Genomic DNA, 15,174 nt, shown 5'->3' with positions numbered 1-15,174 from the left:
TCCCTGGGCTACTGTTACAAAAACCTGAATAAAAAGATTTTGAAAAGAAAGAATATCCCGTTCTGAGCGAAACTCCTCCCTACGCTCTGGCCCTATAGAGACATACATTTCCTATTTATCCACATATATCCACACGCAGCAGAGGCTATATTCTGCATATAGCTACCTTGCCATATATTGGCATAATATGATAATATATTTAAAATAAAACCATAGCACCACTATTAGCCTTTTCATGTCGCGCACCGACTATAGAAGGTGCCTGCAGCGCACCACAAGGGGTGCACGCACCACAGTTTGGGAACCACTGCTGTACAGTATATTATGCGCATGAGTCCATGACCACCTTAGATGGGTATCTCAGTCAGATTACCTGTCCAATCTAATGCTCCCTTACCCTCCCTTGCTACCACAGCATTCGTTCGTTCGTGATATAGAGTTAATTGCTATGTAGCAAAGGGATCGATATAGCCTCCTGCCGCAGGGACCTTTTATGTGAGTCAATGGTGGTCTAAGGGGAAGGCTTGGAGAGGAAACTAAGTGTTTTTCTTTTCTTTGAAAGCACCTCATAAAACCCAAGAACCTGCTTATACTGTAGCAAAGTAATAATCATTTTATAAGTAACCGGTCATATTAATGCTAAAACAACAGTATGGTGTAGGAATTTGGACCTGTATGTGGCCATACAGTACATTGCCAGGCAAGACACACACACACACACACACACACACACACACACACACACACACACACACACACACACACACACACACACACACCCTTGTAAACAGGTACTCACTGACATTATCAGTAAGCCTCTCACAGCCTATAAATAAATAAAAGGTAGGGTGTGCTGCAACTCTCAACACAGCCTTCTATTCTCCACATCAAGGTCTGCATGGTAACAAGATTGTAGCCAACCTTTTGCCCAGTGTTTCGTTCTACCACTCTCAAAGCTGTTGACCTTTTGGGCGGTTTCATTTAGTTCAGTGGTTTTTCAACCAGTGGTCCGGGGACCACTAGTTGTCCTTGAGGGGGGTTCCAGGTGGTCCTCGGCTAAATGATGGAGAGTTGGTAACCAAATGGACCCTTATTAGATCTTACATTCTTGAGACGCTCTCAAGAGTTAAAGTAGTGTTAAACATCTGCATTACTTCATTTGCAAGAAGTCTACACTAGAGAATGTAAAATAATTGTTATTTTGATCAAAGTTTCAAATCAATACGGCATGGAATTGTGGACAAGATCTCAACGATAACAAAAAAAAAAAATTCGTTTGGGGTCTGCGAGGCAAAATCTCATAAGAAATTAACCTGCTTTTCAATCTTTCATCCATTCATGTCACAGGGTAGGGGTGGGGTCGCTAGCACCCAGCGATAGAGCAATGTGGGCAACTCTATTGTGAACGAGATGGCTGTACTTGAGTATTTCCAATTTCCAATATTTTGACTTCTTCTACTCCACTACATCTCGGATCCAAATATTCTACTTTACCTCCACTACACTACATTTATTTGAAAACTTTAGGTACTAGTTACTTTATAGATTTTGATTATTACATTACATTAACGACTTCAGCCCTTTATACCATTTTTTGGCCATTTGAAAATGTCAGATCTACAAGCTCACAATGCGTCGCATTTCAAAAGATTTTTTATACTTGAAACGGGACATTCTACATTATGAGTACTTTAACTTTTCATACTTTAAGTACATTTTTATGCCAATACTTTTGGACTTTTACTCAAGTACATTTTGAATCCCGGACTTTTACTTGTAACCTAGTATTTCTACATTGCGGTATTGATACTTTTACTTAAGTAAAACATGTCAGTACATTTTCTATTTCCACCACTGTATGTGGGTAGAAGAGGCAGTCATGACCACTGGCACTGATGACGCTTTTTGGTCAAGTTTTTGCCATTGTGAGAGATGAGAGAGAGCTAGAGGAGTGGTTCCCAAACCTTTTCATGTCAAGGACCCTCAAATTGACACGAATTGGCCCACAGAACCCCATTTGAAAAGACATGCCAGTGGACCCCAATAAGAGAAGATTTTTTACAGCTCTAAGCAGTGATTCTCAAACCGTTTAATTTCAAGGACCCCCTGTTTGACATGCATTAGTTTACAGACCCCCATTTATTGGCATTTCTATCTCTGGGACCCCAATTTATATTGTAAAATCAATGTTAATTTAACTCAGAGAGTGTACAAATGGAACCAAATGGACCCTAACAGGTCCATTTGGTTCCATTTGTACACTCTCAGAGTTATTTGTACACTCTCTGAGTTACAGACCCATAAGGGTCCATTTGGTTCCTAATTATCATTTAGCTGGGGACCCCCTGGAACTCTCTCAAAGACCTCTAGGGGTCCCCCGGACCCCACTTTGGGAACCATTGAGCTAGAGGAGTCAGGACAGAGTGTGGACTAGCAGTGGACCAGGGGAGAGGGACCGATAAGAAGGAGCAGTGGACCAGGGGAGAGGGACCGATAAGAAGGACCAGTGGACCAGGGGAGAGGGACCGATAAGAAGGACCAGTGGACCAGGGGAGAGGGACCGATAAGAAGGACCAGTGGACCAGGGGAGAGGGACCGATAAGAAGGACCAGTGGACCAGGGGAGAGGGACCGATAAGAAGGACCAGTGGACCAGGGGAGAGGGACCGATAAGAAGGACCAGTGGACCAGGGGAGAGGGACCGATAAGAAGGACCAGTGGACCAGGGGAGAGGGACCGATAAGGACCAGTGGACCAGGGGAGAGGGACCGATAAGAAGGACCAGTGGACCAGGGGAGAGGGACCGATAAGAAGGACCAGTGGACCAGGGGAGAGGGACCGATAAGAAGGACCAGTGGACCAGGGGAGAGGGACCGATAAGAAGGACCAGTGGACCAGGGGAGAGGGACCGATAAGAAGGGGGGTTGGGTGGGGTTCACGTGGATGCGTATCAGGGACAAGCCGGGCAGATGGAGGAAGCGCGGAGCCTGTTCAAACCAATTAGTTAGCGCCCCCGGAGTTGGATAAAAATAGAATACAACCACATTTCAACACGATGACTTCAAAAGGCCTCCTAGTTGTCTGAAGTGGAGACAATTAATTCTGTTGACCTCATTTTTGGGGTCGTTTTTTGTGGGAAACTGTGCAGTTTGTTGTCCAGTACAAACTGCAGTGGACAACAAGGTTGGTAAAAATAAATAATAGCCATGGTTCTAATAACAACATGGCTTCCCTGTGGATCTGGAACCAAAAAAACAAACCAAATGTTGATGATTTTGGATCACAGAAGTGTTTCTCTATGGAGAATAACATCTTAAAATCATCTGATATAAGAATTGTGGTCCAAAAATAAACAAACTGTCTCTGCAATATTGTCGGGGAGGTGTCTCTGTATCGTTTAAGACAGTCAGTCAGTCATATTTGATACAGTCTGTTTCTAGCGAAAGTTGAACTAATTCAGCAGCAGTAACATTAGCGTTTTCTCTCAGTCAGTTGATTCTTAATATCCATATGAGTGCAAAATGGCCGGGATGATTTGTTTATTTTTAAAACAAAGTTCTTATATGAGGCGATCTAAAATCCCCCTATGGGGAACCTGTGGACCTAGCACTCTCTACCGATATTGACGTCAGACTTCGGTGCTCTATTGGTGCCATGTTTAAATAATGCATTTTATATATTTGATACATCCTCCTTGGTCCAGTGGTTACCAAGTAGCTGTGCAGAACACACACAAGGGGCGGAAACACAATCTTTGCTTAATCCCAGCCTTCTGGCCGGGTAGAGAAAATATGATTTGTAAGAACATCAGGTGTAACATCCGTCCATTCAATCAAAACCATTTCTCCCCATTACATTTCCATTAAAGTTATACGTTCAGGCTAATTCAGGATCATTATATGAATGTTACTTGGTAAAGCACGGTATGTGCTGAACACAGATTTATCTGTGGATGGAGATTTCATTGAGGTGAGCTGTCCTAAATCCATTAATTGCTTAAGACCAGTGCCAGCAGTACTCCTGGCTCATTTGCTCTTGGCAAATAACATTGGCAAGGAGTAAAAGGGGATGTGCTCGGGACATGAGTCACTTTACTTTTAGACGGACATCGCAGCTTCGCACCAATAGAAAGTATGAAAATTCACACTGAATATGTGAGAGCGGCGAACGAACAAATGGTAATAAGCAAGCGTAGAAAATAATATAGTGCAGTATGTGGTAATTCTTTCATTATGACTAAAACAAATCAGGCCTGTCTGAACTGAGTGGTGCTGTACTTGTACTGTGTGTGTGTGTGTGTGTGTGTGTGTGTGTGTGTGTGTGTGTGAGTGTGTGTGTGTGTGTGTTAGGCTGCGCAACAACACATTATGAGCTTGTAGATCGCCTATTTTCAAATGGCCGAAATGTACAGTAAAAACAGTAGGGCTGAAGTGGGTAATGCATCTACAAAATCTACAAAGTAACTAAAGTTTTCAAATAAATGTAGTGGAGTAAAAGTACAAAATGTGCCTCTGCGATGTAGAGGAGTAGAAGTAAAAGTGGATGGAAATGGAATGGAAAATATTCAAGTAAAGTACGGATACCTAAAGATTGTACTTAAGTACAGTACTTAAGTAAATTTACTTAGTTACTTTACACCACTGATTTTGCTGTGTGTATGTGTGTGCAGCTTTGCATGCCGATCAGACCTACCTTGACTTCTATAAAGTCCGGCTGGCCGATGGCGATTAGCTCAGAGTAGGACAGCATCTCTTCCACGTTCCAAGCCTTCACCAGAGTCAGCCTGTACACCGTCCTCTGCCTCTGCATGCCAGGAGGGATGGGCAAAGTGGAGGCAAAGGATATGACCATTACAATTTAGGCATTTATCAGACCAGAGCGATTTACAGTAAGCAAGAACAACACATGCATGGTAATACATCAAATGCATAGAAATAGCCATCAAGGATCAGAAGAAAGCTGAGAACCTAACATCCGTCTAACGGTAGAATATCTGTACAATTAAACTGAGTATACACTATAGAGTGCCATGTCTACAAAAAATACTATCTAAGTTTAGCCTTTGCATAAAGCCTGTAAGGTTGTCGAGGCTAGGTCAAGTGCTACAGGCCTAAGATGGAGTCTGAAAAGGTGATTTTGTTCAGACTACGGCGGAAAATTGCAATCAGTTCTGATTGCAATGGGAACTTGGGAAGTTCATTCCATAGTTTTGGAGCCAGAAGGGAGAAGAGTCTGAGACGTATACATAGACAGAAGGGGAAGAAGCAAGAAGAAAATGAAGTGTGGAGTAGGAGGGACGCAGGAAAGGTTTGGAGAAAGGGAAAACGGAGAAGAGAAATCAGTTGTAGATTACTGTACACATAATACTGTATGCTGTTAGAATCCATTAAAGCAATTTAAAACAAGGACTTCGGGGTCTTTGAAAAACGTTTTTATTAAAGGTTTCATGGCATTCATTTTCATTTATTTTAATTTTTCGTTTTTCTTTTAGGTTCTATGACCTCAATTACACCCACACAGCCTGAACTTTGAACTTTTTCTGTGTTCTGAAGCCTTTTGAGCTGCAATAAAAACCGGTACAATCGCTCAACAGTTACAGTTCAAGCACAGTGCAGTGGCAAGCTTCACAGGTGATAAGGATAATCTATCAAAGTCCTTTAGATGGTCTAAGTTTCAAATGACCTCAACTCTCCCATCTCTCTATCACAGGCGAGGGAGAGAGAGAAATAGAGGGAGAGAGGGAGAGAGAGCAGCTGCTAAATCGGTAACTATTCATCAGAACTGTCTATCTGACATAACAAACTATGATACATCTAATGATGAAATCAGTCACATAATAATATATGACGTAATATGACAACATCAACCACAGACTACAAACTCTACATGGCAGTGCAATCAATCTCGTCTGTAGTAGCCAGTGTCTTAATTGCAGTGGTCTGCTGGGGGTCAACACATCAACACAAGGCGAGAAGGGACATTAACATACTGAACAAGCTAGTAAGGAAGGATATATACTCTATAGTCTATAGACTGTGACGCTGTATATTATAGCGTCACCTTTCATGATGATGAGCGATTCCCGATGAGACGATTCCCATATAGACATTTCAGAAAGTATTTATTTAAAACCTCGGACAAAATCAACAAGGATGGTGACAAATCACCATCCTTGTTGATGGGGGGGGGGGCGAACAAATACTTAGAAAGTGTTGTTCTGTACCCTGCCCTGACTGGTCTATTTACGTATTTACTTTTCCCGACTGGCGCTGGTGGTGGTCTCTCTAGCAGCGTGCCCATTTTGTTTTGCGCAATCGTCATTGTGTATTGGCTGCCGCTGCATGCTTGCCTCTCGCTGCAATGACCATTCTGACCATCCGCCCAAAATAATATAATACTTTATACGTCCCGGTGGCGCCACACCGTAGAGCTCATGATCCCGATAGGAGAGTGTGGAGGACAACGATTCAGGAGTAGCGAGTTGGTGTTGGCTAGCCCGCACTTTTGCAATGAATCGCATCAAATCACCTCAAAATAGTAACAAAGTTCTGATATGGTAATTTCAGTAAATCACGTTAAACACCCTTTGGGAGGCAACGCCCAACAGTGTAATGTTAGACTATAACTCTAAATGCTAGGTGTTGATGGGCAGGTTCACCATTTTCTGGTGTAAATGTCCTCAAAGAGGACATTTCATCTACCCTCTATTAGGGGAAAGAAAAGTCTAGTAATTATTTATGCTGGCACAAATCTTATGTTCTCTAGTGGTCGAAGTAGTCAAACAACCTCTGAGACAAAGCAAATCTAATATACAGCAGGTCTACAGGTCAAATTACAGTGAAACAAAGAATATGATTGAGAATATTTTTTTATATTGGGACTTGTTTATTTCTACAGCATAATGTTGATGTGGCATGTTCCACAAAGTCAATACAGTATATAACAACAGAATCATAATAATAAAACATGTAGGGTCAGATGTAATGAAGCAGAAAGAAATAATGTAGATAGATTCTTGCAATAGGGGAAAATCAAAATGGCAGAAGACAAAGGGGACTCTAACAGACTCAAACACAAGTCACCACCACACGCAAAAAGCTGATCAACAGTATGTTAAGTTTACTTGCAATTAATCAACACATTCATCAAAAATTTATCATCATACAATAATTTCCATGGATGTTCTGATCTTTCTCTGCCTATATTATTAAGCTTTTGTCATAGGCCTACTGTTCACACTAAACAGATTTATTTTTCTTATGTGTACACTCATGACATTTTACGAAAAACCTTTTCCACACTGACCAGTTTAAACAGTTTAAATCCAGCGTTTACTTGTGAACTTCTACATCATTTGAGCGAATGAAAGCTTGTCCACATACATCACAATGAAAGGGTTTCACTCAAGTGTGAATTATTTTGTGTCTTTTTAGGTTGGCCAATAGAGAGAAGTGTTGTCCACACTGATCACAACCATAGGGCTTCTCTCCAGTATGAATTCTCTGGTGGCTTTTAAGGTTGGCCAAATGAGAGAATTGTTGTTCACACTGATCACATCCATAGGGTTTCTCTCCAGTGTGAATTCTCTGGTGGATTTTAAGGGTAGACATTATAGAGAAGTGTTGTCCACACTGATCACAACCATAGGGCTTCTCTCCAGTATGAATTCTCTGGTGGATTTTAAGGGTAGACATTTGAGAAAAGTGTTGTCCACACTGATCACACCCATAGGGCTTCTCTCCAGTATGAATTCTCTGGTGGATTTTAAGGGTAGACATTTGAGAAAAGTGTTGTCCACAATGATCGCACCCATAAGGTTTCTCTCCCATGTGGATTCTCTGGTGGCTTTTAAGGTTGGCCAAATGAGAGAAGTGTTGTTCACACTGATCACATCCATAGGGTTTCTCTCCAGTGTGAATTCTCTGGTGTCTTTTAAGGTTGGCCAAATTAGAGAAGTGTTGTCCACACTGATCACACCCATAGGGTTTCTCTCCAGTGTGAATTCTCTGGTGTCTTTTAAGGTTGGCCAATTTAGAGAAGCGGTGTCCACACTGATCACATCTATAGGGTTTTTCTCCAGTGTGAATTATACGGTGGCTTTTAAGGCTAGACATTTCAGAGAAGTGTTGTCCACACTGATCACAACCATAGGGCTTCTCTCCAGTATGAATTCTCTGGTGGCTTTTAAGGGTAGACATTAGAGAGAAGTGTTGTCCACACTGATCACACCCAAAGGGTTTCTCTCCAGTATGAATTCTATGGTGGCTTTTAAGGGTAGACATTAGAGAGAAGTGTTGTCCACACTGATCACACCCAAAGGGTTTCTCTCCAGTGTGAATTCGCTCGTGTATTTTAAGTTTGTATATGCTAGGGAAGTGTTTTCCACACTGATCACAGCATTGGTGTTTTTTCTTTGCCAAGCTTCTTTGTTCATTCACCTCTGGTAGGTCAGGGCAATCACACTGATGAGACACTGGATTGGAAACAAATACAAAGATTGTTGATAGGTAGAAAGACAGCACTTTGTGGACTTAAAAGTAGATGTTGCAACAAATCCCTATCATGTAGCCAATGAACAATGGTCCTAAAAACGTTAATACATTGCATGACTAAAAATATAGGAATTAAGTGGTTACTTAATACTTAAGTAATACTATAATTATTTAAAAGAAACATTCCAAAGGTCAAATTACATTGAAACACAATATAAGATTCAGAATTAATAAAATGACTATTGACAATATTGAGGGAAAATAAAACAGAACATAGGGGTTGAAAGGGGAGGGAGAGTAACATACCAAGCTCTTTGGGTTCCTCCTGTTCAGCAAAAATGTCCTTGGTGGGGTCGAGAGAGTTCATCTTCAGCTGAAGTCTGTGCGGGGTCCAGTCCGATGCGATCAGAAATGATTGATATCCTGGAGCAGTTGCAGAGAATTAGAAATGACACAGACCAACCCTTCTTATACCAGATGCTTTGATATGATTGGTCAAAGAGAACAATAGAACTACCTCTCCACTAATCACAGTCTAACATACTGTCCTCCACCCTCCCTCCTCCCCAGATATGCTCAATTGATCCAAAGTGATAACATTTTAATGATATATTATATATATATATATATATATATATGCACATACATACATACATACATACATACATACAGAGACCAATGACCAGTTTTCTTACGAGCTGAACAAGCAAAACAAGCCTTCAATCTGTAGAAGAAACCCAGAGTGATTTTTTTTTGCACAAGGAATCAATATGAAATTTGAAATGAAGGTGTTTGTAGCCAAGGTATTTGTAGCGCTCCACCCACTCGATGGAGTTCCATCGAGAGTGGAGATGGTCACTGGAGCTGAAATAGCTTGTGGAGTGAACGTCATAGCTTTAGTTTTACTTAGTTTAGACAGTTTTTGGTTTAGACTAGTCATTGGTTAGACCAGTCATTAGTCCTACAACTACAACCTATCTCAAACCCTCACCCTAAACCTAACCTCCCACGGGGCAGCACACCTAAACCTAACATTAACCCATATCTAACCAATGACTAGTCTAAACTAAATATGCACCCCCTTTAATAACTCTTTAGAAGATTTGGGTCCAGTCACTTTGGTTGCTAGTTTCTGCTATGGCAGATTTTTGAATGATTTATTGGAAATTCTCTGTTGTGAATCCAAGACACAAACTGAACCCCCTGAAATTGTATGTTTTATGTGGACCCCAGGAAGACTACTGCCATGGCACGAGCTAATGTGGATCCATAATACAATAAAAACTAGACTAGGACTTTGTACATAGCCTACTCCCTACTATATGTATTATTTAACCGTGCAATTAAAATATACAACAATAAAGTTGCAATGTACGTCCAATCGTTACATTTATTTCACTTTTTGTACCTAGAAAACAGTGGTCTGGTTCTGTAGTGTAGAGGACTGGTGTTGTTTTGTACAGAACAGCCATCCGTCTTCATAGATCTGGCCAGACTTTGCATTTCAATACATCCTAGGTGTCGATGGGCCGGTTCACTATTTGCATCCTGGTTGATCAAAAGTGCCATATCATAATACAGGTGTAAATGTCCTCTAAGAGTAGGACAATCATCTCCAGCTCTAATAGGTGAAAGAAAGGATGTCCAATCTACTTAAACCTTTTGTTCTGTAAGCATGTCATCAGAGACGTGCTGGCCATTGGGAAATTCGGGACATCTCCCGAACGGCCGGTCCAGTCCAGGCCGGTCTGGGCCAGCCGTTTTTTTTTTTTTTTTTATAAAAAAAAATTATATTTAATTTCGAAGATACACAATTATCTTTTAACAAGGTAACAGCCTATATAATCATGTTGCTTTGTGACATAATAATGTTGTGCACAGCAGCCGCTCTCAGCCATCCTGGCTGCAGCGCAGCCTGTTAGGTCACTGTAGGACCTAAAGCGACCTAAAAGCGCTCGCACGCCCTTGATTCGACGGTGTTTCGATTCGTCGGCACGCGAAAATAGCAAAATAGCTCAAAACGTGCCGCAGTGTGGTGCGTTTTGAGCTTGTAGATCTGCTATTTTTTGCTACGACAGAAATATGCATGTGGCCCTCTGGAGTGAGCGTGGAACTATAGTGGCCCTCTCCATCTTCAAAGTTGCCCACCCCTGTTCTAAATCATGACCGTTTTAAAAAAGAATCTGTGGTTCTCAACTATTTCATGTGTAGGACCCCAGAAATTATATGAAAATTGGCCGTCGACCCCCATGTGAAAATATGTTGCAAAGATATTAGTTAAAACACATTTGCTGTGAAAGAATAATAGTCAAAGATTTCACGATTTTTCAAAAATAGCAGATCTACAAGATTATATCGCAACACTCGGTACCGTGCTATGAGCTTGTAGATCTGCTATTTTCCAACAGCTAAAGTTTAAAATAATGGTTAAAGTGGTTGAAAGCTAAAGTGATACAGATGTGTTCAAGATCTTAGTGTCTCAATTGTAGCCAACTAACAACTGTCATGTAGCCAACTAATAATGGTCTTAAAAACACAAGGGAAAAGGGAGGTAGAGTAACATACCAAGCTCTTTGGGTTCCTCCTGTTCAGCAGAAATGTCCTTGGTGGGGTCGAGAGAGTTCATCTTCAGCTGAAGTCTGGGGTCCAGTCCGATGCGATCAGAAATGATTGATATCCTGGAGCAGTTGCAGAGAATTAGAAATGACACAGACCAACCCTTCTTATACCAGAGTCTGGATGGTGGAGCCACTAACTGCTTTGATATGATTGGCCAAAGAGAACAATAGAACTACCTCTCTACTAATCACAGTCTAACATACTGTCCTCCACCCTCCCTCCTTCCCCAGATATGCTCAATTGATCCAAAGTGATAACATTTTATATATACACACAAAGGCACACTACAATGTTGTCTTGTCCATACTGTGCTACAACAACAATGACAATTATATAAATTCAATTAAAAATAAAAACAAAGCATTTAAGTAGTGTCAACTTCAGCACAGCAGAATTAGGGCAAGGACATAAAGGTATCTACTAAAGGGCATGTCATGTTACTGACTGAAATTGCCATGAACAAATTGGACTCCTATAAAGCATAGATAAAAAACAACTCTTGCCTTTGAATATTTATTAAAAATAAAGACAAAAACACAATGAATTTATAAAGTCATGCCATTTTTTTCAAGACACAAACTGCCCCCCATCCCCTGAAAATTCTCCATAAACACTTCATAAATAGTACACCAACACCAGCTTTTGACATTTAATACAATTTTGTAATTGTATTTGTATGTTTTATGTGGACCCCAGGAAGACTACTGCCATGGCACCAGCTAATGTGGATCCTAAAATATAATCAAATCTAGACTTTGTACATAGCCTATTCCCTACTGTATGTATTACTTAAGAGCGCAATTAAAAAATAAAAAATAAAGTTGCAATGTACGTCCAATCGTTTATTCATTCATTTATTTCGCTTTTTGTACCTAGAAAACACTGGTCTGGTTCTGTAGTGTAGAGGACTGTTGTTTTGTAGAGAACAGCCATCCGTCTTCATAGATCTGGCCAGACTTTGCATTTCAATACATCCTAGGTGTTGATGGGCTGGTTCACTATTTGCATCCTGGGTGAATACAGGTGTAAATGTCCTCTAAGAGTAGGACAATCATCTCCACCTCTAATAGGTGAAAGAAAGGATGTCCAATCTACTTAAACCTTTTGTTCTGTAAGCATGTCATCAGAGACGTGCTGGCCATTGGGAAATTCAGGACAACTCCCGAACGGCCGGTCCAGTCCAGGCCGGTCTGGGCCAGCCGTTTTTTGTTTTGTTTTTAATACACAATTATCTTTTAACAAGGTAACAGCCTATATAATCATGTTGCTTTGTGACATAATAATGTTGTGCACAGCAGCCGCTCTCAGCCATCCTGGCTGCAGCGCAGCCTGTTAGGTCACTGTAGGACCTAAAGTGACCTAAAATGCGCTCGCACGCCCTTGATTCGTTGGTGTTTCGATTCGTCGGCACGCGGCCTCTGGCCTGCAAACAGGAATTTCACTTCATGTATTTTGATGTCTCATAAAGGAATGGGAGATCACTCTGACTTTGACAAGTAAAACACTATATATCATTGCTGTTCTGCAGGTCCTGCAGTTATTTACATGTAGAATGAAGCTTAAAGAGAAGTCCACGTAACAATGTTTAACGCATGCAATACTGTTCAGATCACAGTACATCGCAGTACAGTACAGTCACTGTGCCCCCATGTTGAAGATAGTGCTTTTGATTGTTACCGTATTTATATCAAAGTGTAGAGAGACAGATAACTGAGGCAGAGATCCAGGGAGACATGTGAGAAATTACACTGGACACCTACTGTGCTTTTATTATGGGACCAAGTCCTAAGTGCCTTCTTGGTATTGTATTAGTCTGTTTTTTTCTTCTTCTTCTCCTTCCACCAAAAATAGCAGTTCTGGCTTAACCGTGCAGTCTGCTTTTGCAAAACTTGGTAATGGTAGAGGGCTATCCCAAACAGTGAGGACGCGAAGCCCATAACCACGGATGGCACGGATAATCTATCAAAGTCATGTTTGCTTTAGATGGTCTACGTTTCAAAATGACCTCAACTCTCCCATCTCTCTATCACAAATGAGGGAGAGAGAGAGGGGAGAGAAACAGAGAGCAGCTGTTAAATCGGTAACTATTCATCAGAACCGTCTATCTGACATAACAGACGATGATAAATATAATGATGAAATCAGTCACATAATAATATATGACATAATATGACAACATCAACCACAGACTACAAACTCTACATGGCAGTGCAGTCAATCTTGTCTGTAGTAGCCAGTGTCTTAACCCATTGAGACCTGAGACCAGATTCTACAAATGTCTTCTAAATCATGCATGGGCAACTGGCGGCCAGGGGGCCACATGCGGCGCTCACCTTCACTTATTGCGGCCCGCAATCAGTTACATTTCGAAACATGACCCGCTTTAATTACTTCAGTCTATATTAGTAGCTGAATGACTGACTGAATGACTTTTATTGTCCTTTTTAATGTCCAATGTATTTGCATTTAAGTTCATAAAGTTAACATAAGTATAACTAAATGCATTTGAAATAAAAGCAAAATAGCTCAAAACGTGCCGCAGTGTGATGCGTTTTGAGCTTGTAGATCTGCTATTTTTTGCTACGACAGAAATAGGCATGTGGCCCTCTGGAGTGAGCGTGGAAATATAGTGGCCCTCTCCATCTTCAAAGTTGCCCACACCTGTTCTAAATCATGACCGTTTTAAAAAAGAATCTGTGGTTCTCAACTATTTCTATGTGAAAATACTGTATGTTGTTCCAGGCAGGGACCCCCAGAAGCAAAGATATTAGTTAAAAAACGTTTGCTGTGAAAGAATAATAGTCAAAGATTTCCCGATTTTTCAAAAATAGCAGATCTACAAGATTATATTGCAGCACTCTGTACCGTGCTATGAGCTTGTAGATCTGCTATTTTCCAACAGCTAAAGTTTAAAATAATGGTTAAAGTGGTTGAAAGCTAAAGTGATACACATGTGTTCAAGATCTTAGTGTCTCAATTGCGGTGGTCTGCTGGGGGTCAACATCAACACAAGGAGAGGGACATTTATACTGAACATTCTGTAGTTGGACTTAAACTGAACAATCTGGCGGTGGTGACGGACAGTGGGGAAAATAAGGAGGAAGATGGAAGATATCCTTCCCCTGCTGAACAGTGGAGACAGGGAGGTGTATCAAGCATGCTCTACTATAAAATTCAACGATGCATCAACCATCAATCCCCCAGCATGCTGCAATGGAGGCCACTTGGAGGAGAGAGACAAGGAGAATGTGGTCCAAAGGGGAGAAGTCAGAGAAGTAAAAGTCGATCCGTCAATAATATGGAGGTGGAGAGTCCACCATGAGGAATAAAGGGGCGGTCCGTAGAGAGAAATGGGTCAGGAGAATCCGAAAATAGATGAAAATAGAGGGAGAGAATGGAAGAGATAGTGTGAGGCTCAATTCACTGTAAAACGTTTCATTTTGAGAAATGAGAACTTGGCACACGGCAATCCACAATACATGCCATTGTTAAGCTGTATAAAGGATGGGCATTAAATACGATAACACTGTAATGACAGCATTTTCTACACACAAAATCAAACATAAAAATGTAACATAATAAACTATGCTGGAATTGCCTGTGTTATCAGTCTGGTATGAGTTACGCTTCCCTGGATGCTTGGCTGGCATAATGAGCCTGATGGCCTCCATCCAAACCAAGCAGGTTCAGGTCTTTTATCCAGAAACATTGAACTAAAAATACAGTCGTGCAATAGGCTGCCATGTGACGTTCAGCAAGTTCTATTTTTAACGACAAACATTTCATAACCATTCATCCTCACTACTAATTGTTTTTTTGTCACATTATCCAATTACTTCAACTGGTGTAATTCATTGCAACAGTGATGTATTCTTTTATATTGCTGTAAAAAAAAAGTTTCTATATCAGTGGAGCTCAAACCCCTTCATGTCAAGGACCCCCAGAATGATCTGTATTTGGCCACATGTGAAAATATTTTGTTCCAGTGACCCCCCCCCCCCCCCCCCTTAGAAGCAAATATTCTACAAGCTTGTATAAAATGGTAAATGGTGCATTTATATAGC

The 15,174-nt window shown here is 41.0% G+C and overlaps 2 protein-coding genes across 2 annotated transcripts in view; one reads left to right on the top strand and one right to left on the bottom strand.

The window, feature by feature from the left end:
• LOC306932808 (S-adenosyl-L-methionine-dependent tRNA 4-demethylwyosine synthase TYW1-like) overlaps positions 1-15,174 on the top strand; it is a 285,807-nt gene that overhangs the window by 223,311 nt on the left and 47,322 nt on the right. The gene's annotated exons all lie outside the window — the stretch shown is intronic.
• LOC306932932 (S-adenosyl-L-methionine-dependent tRNA 4-demethylwyosine synthase TYW1-like) overlaps positions 1-15,174 on the bottom strand; it is a gene marked incomplete at both ends in the record, with an annotated part of 83,893 nt that overhangs the window by 24,129 nt on the left and 44,590 nt on the right. Inside the window, 1 exon segment of the mRNA XM_079514905.1 lies at positions 4,692-4,802. Within this exon segment, the coding sequence (XP_079371031.1) occupies positions 4,692-4,802 (111 nt within the window).

Source organism: Electrona antarctica (assembly GCF_951216825.1).
Source record: "Electrona antarctica genome assembly, chromosome: 11".
NCBI lineage: Eukaryota > Metazoa > Chordata > Actinopteri > Myctophiformes > Myctophidae > Electrona > Electrona antarctica.
This window is presented reverse-complemented; position numbering and strand designations above follow the sequence as displayed.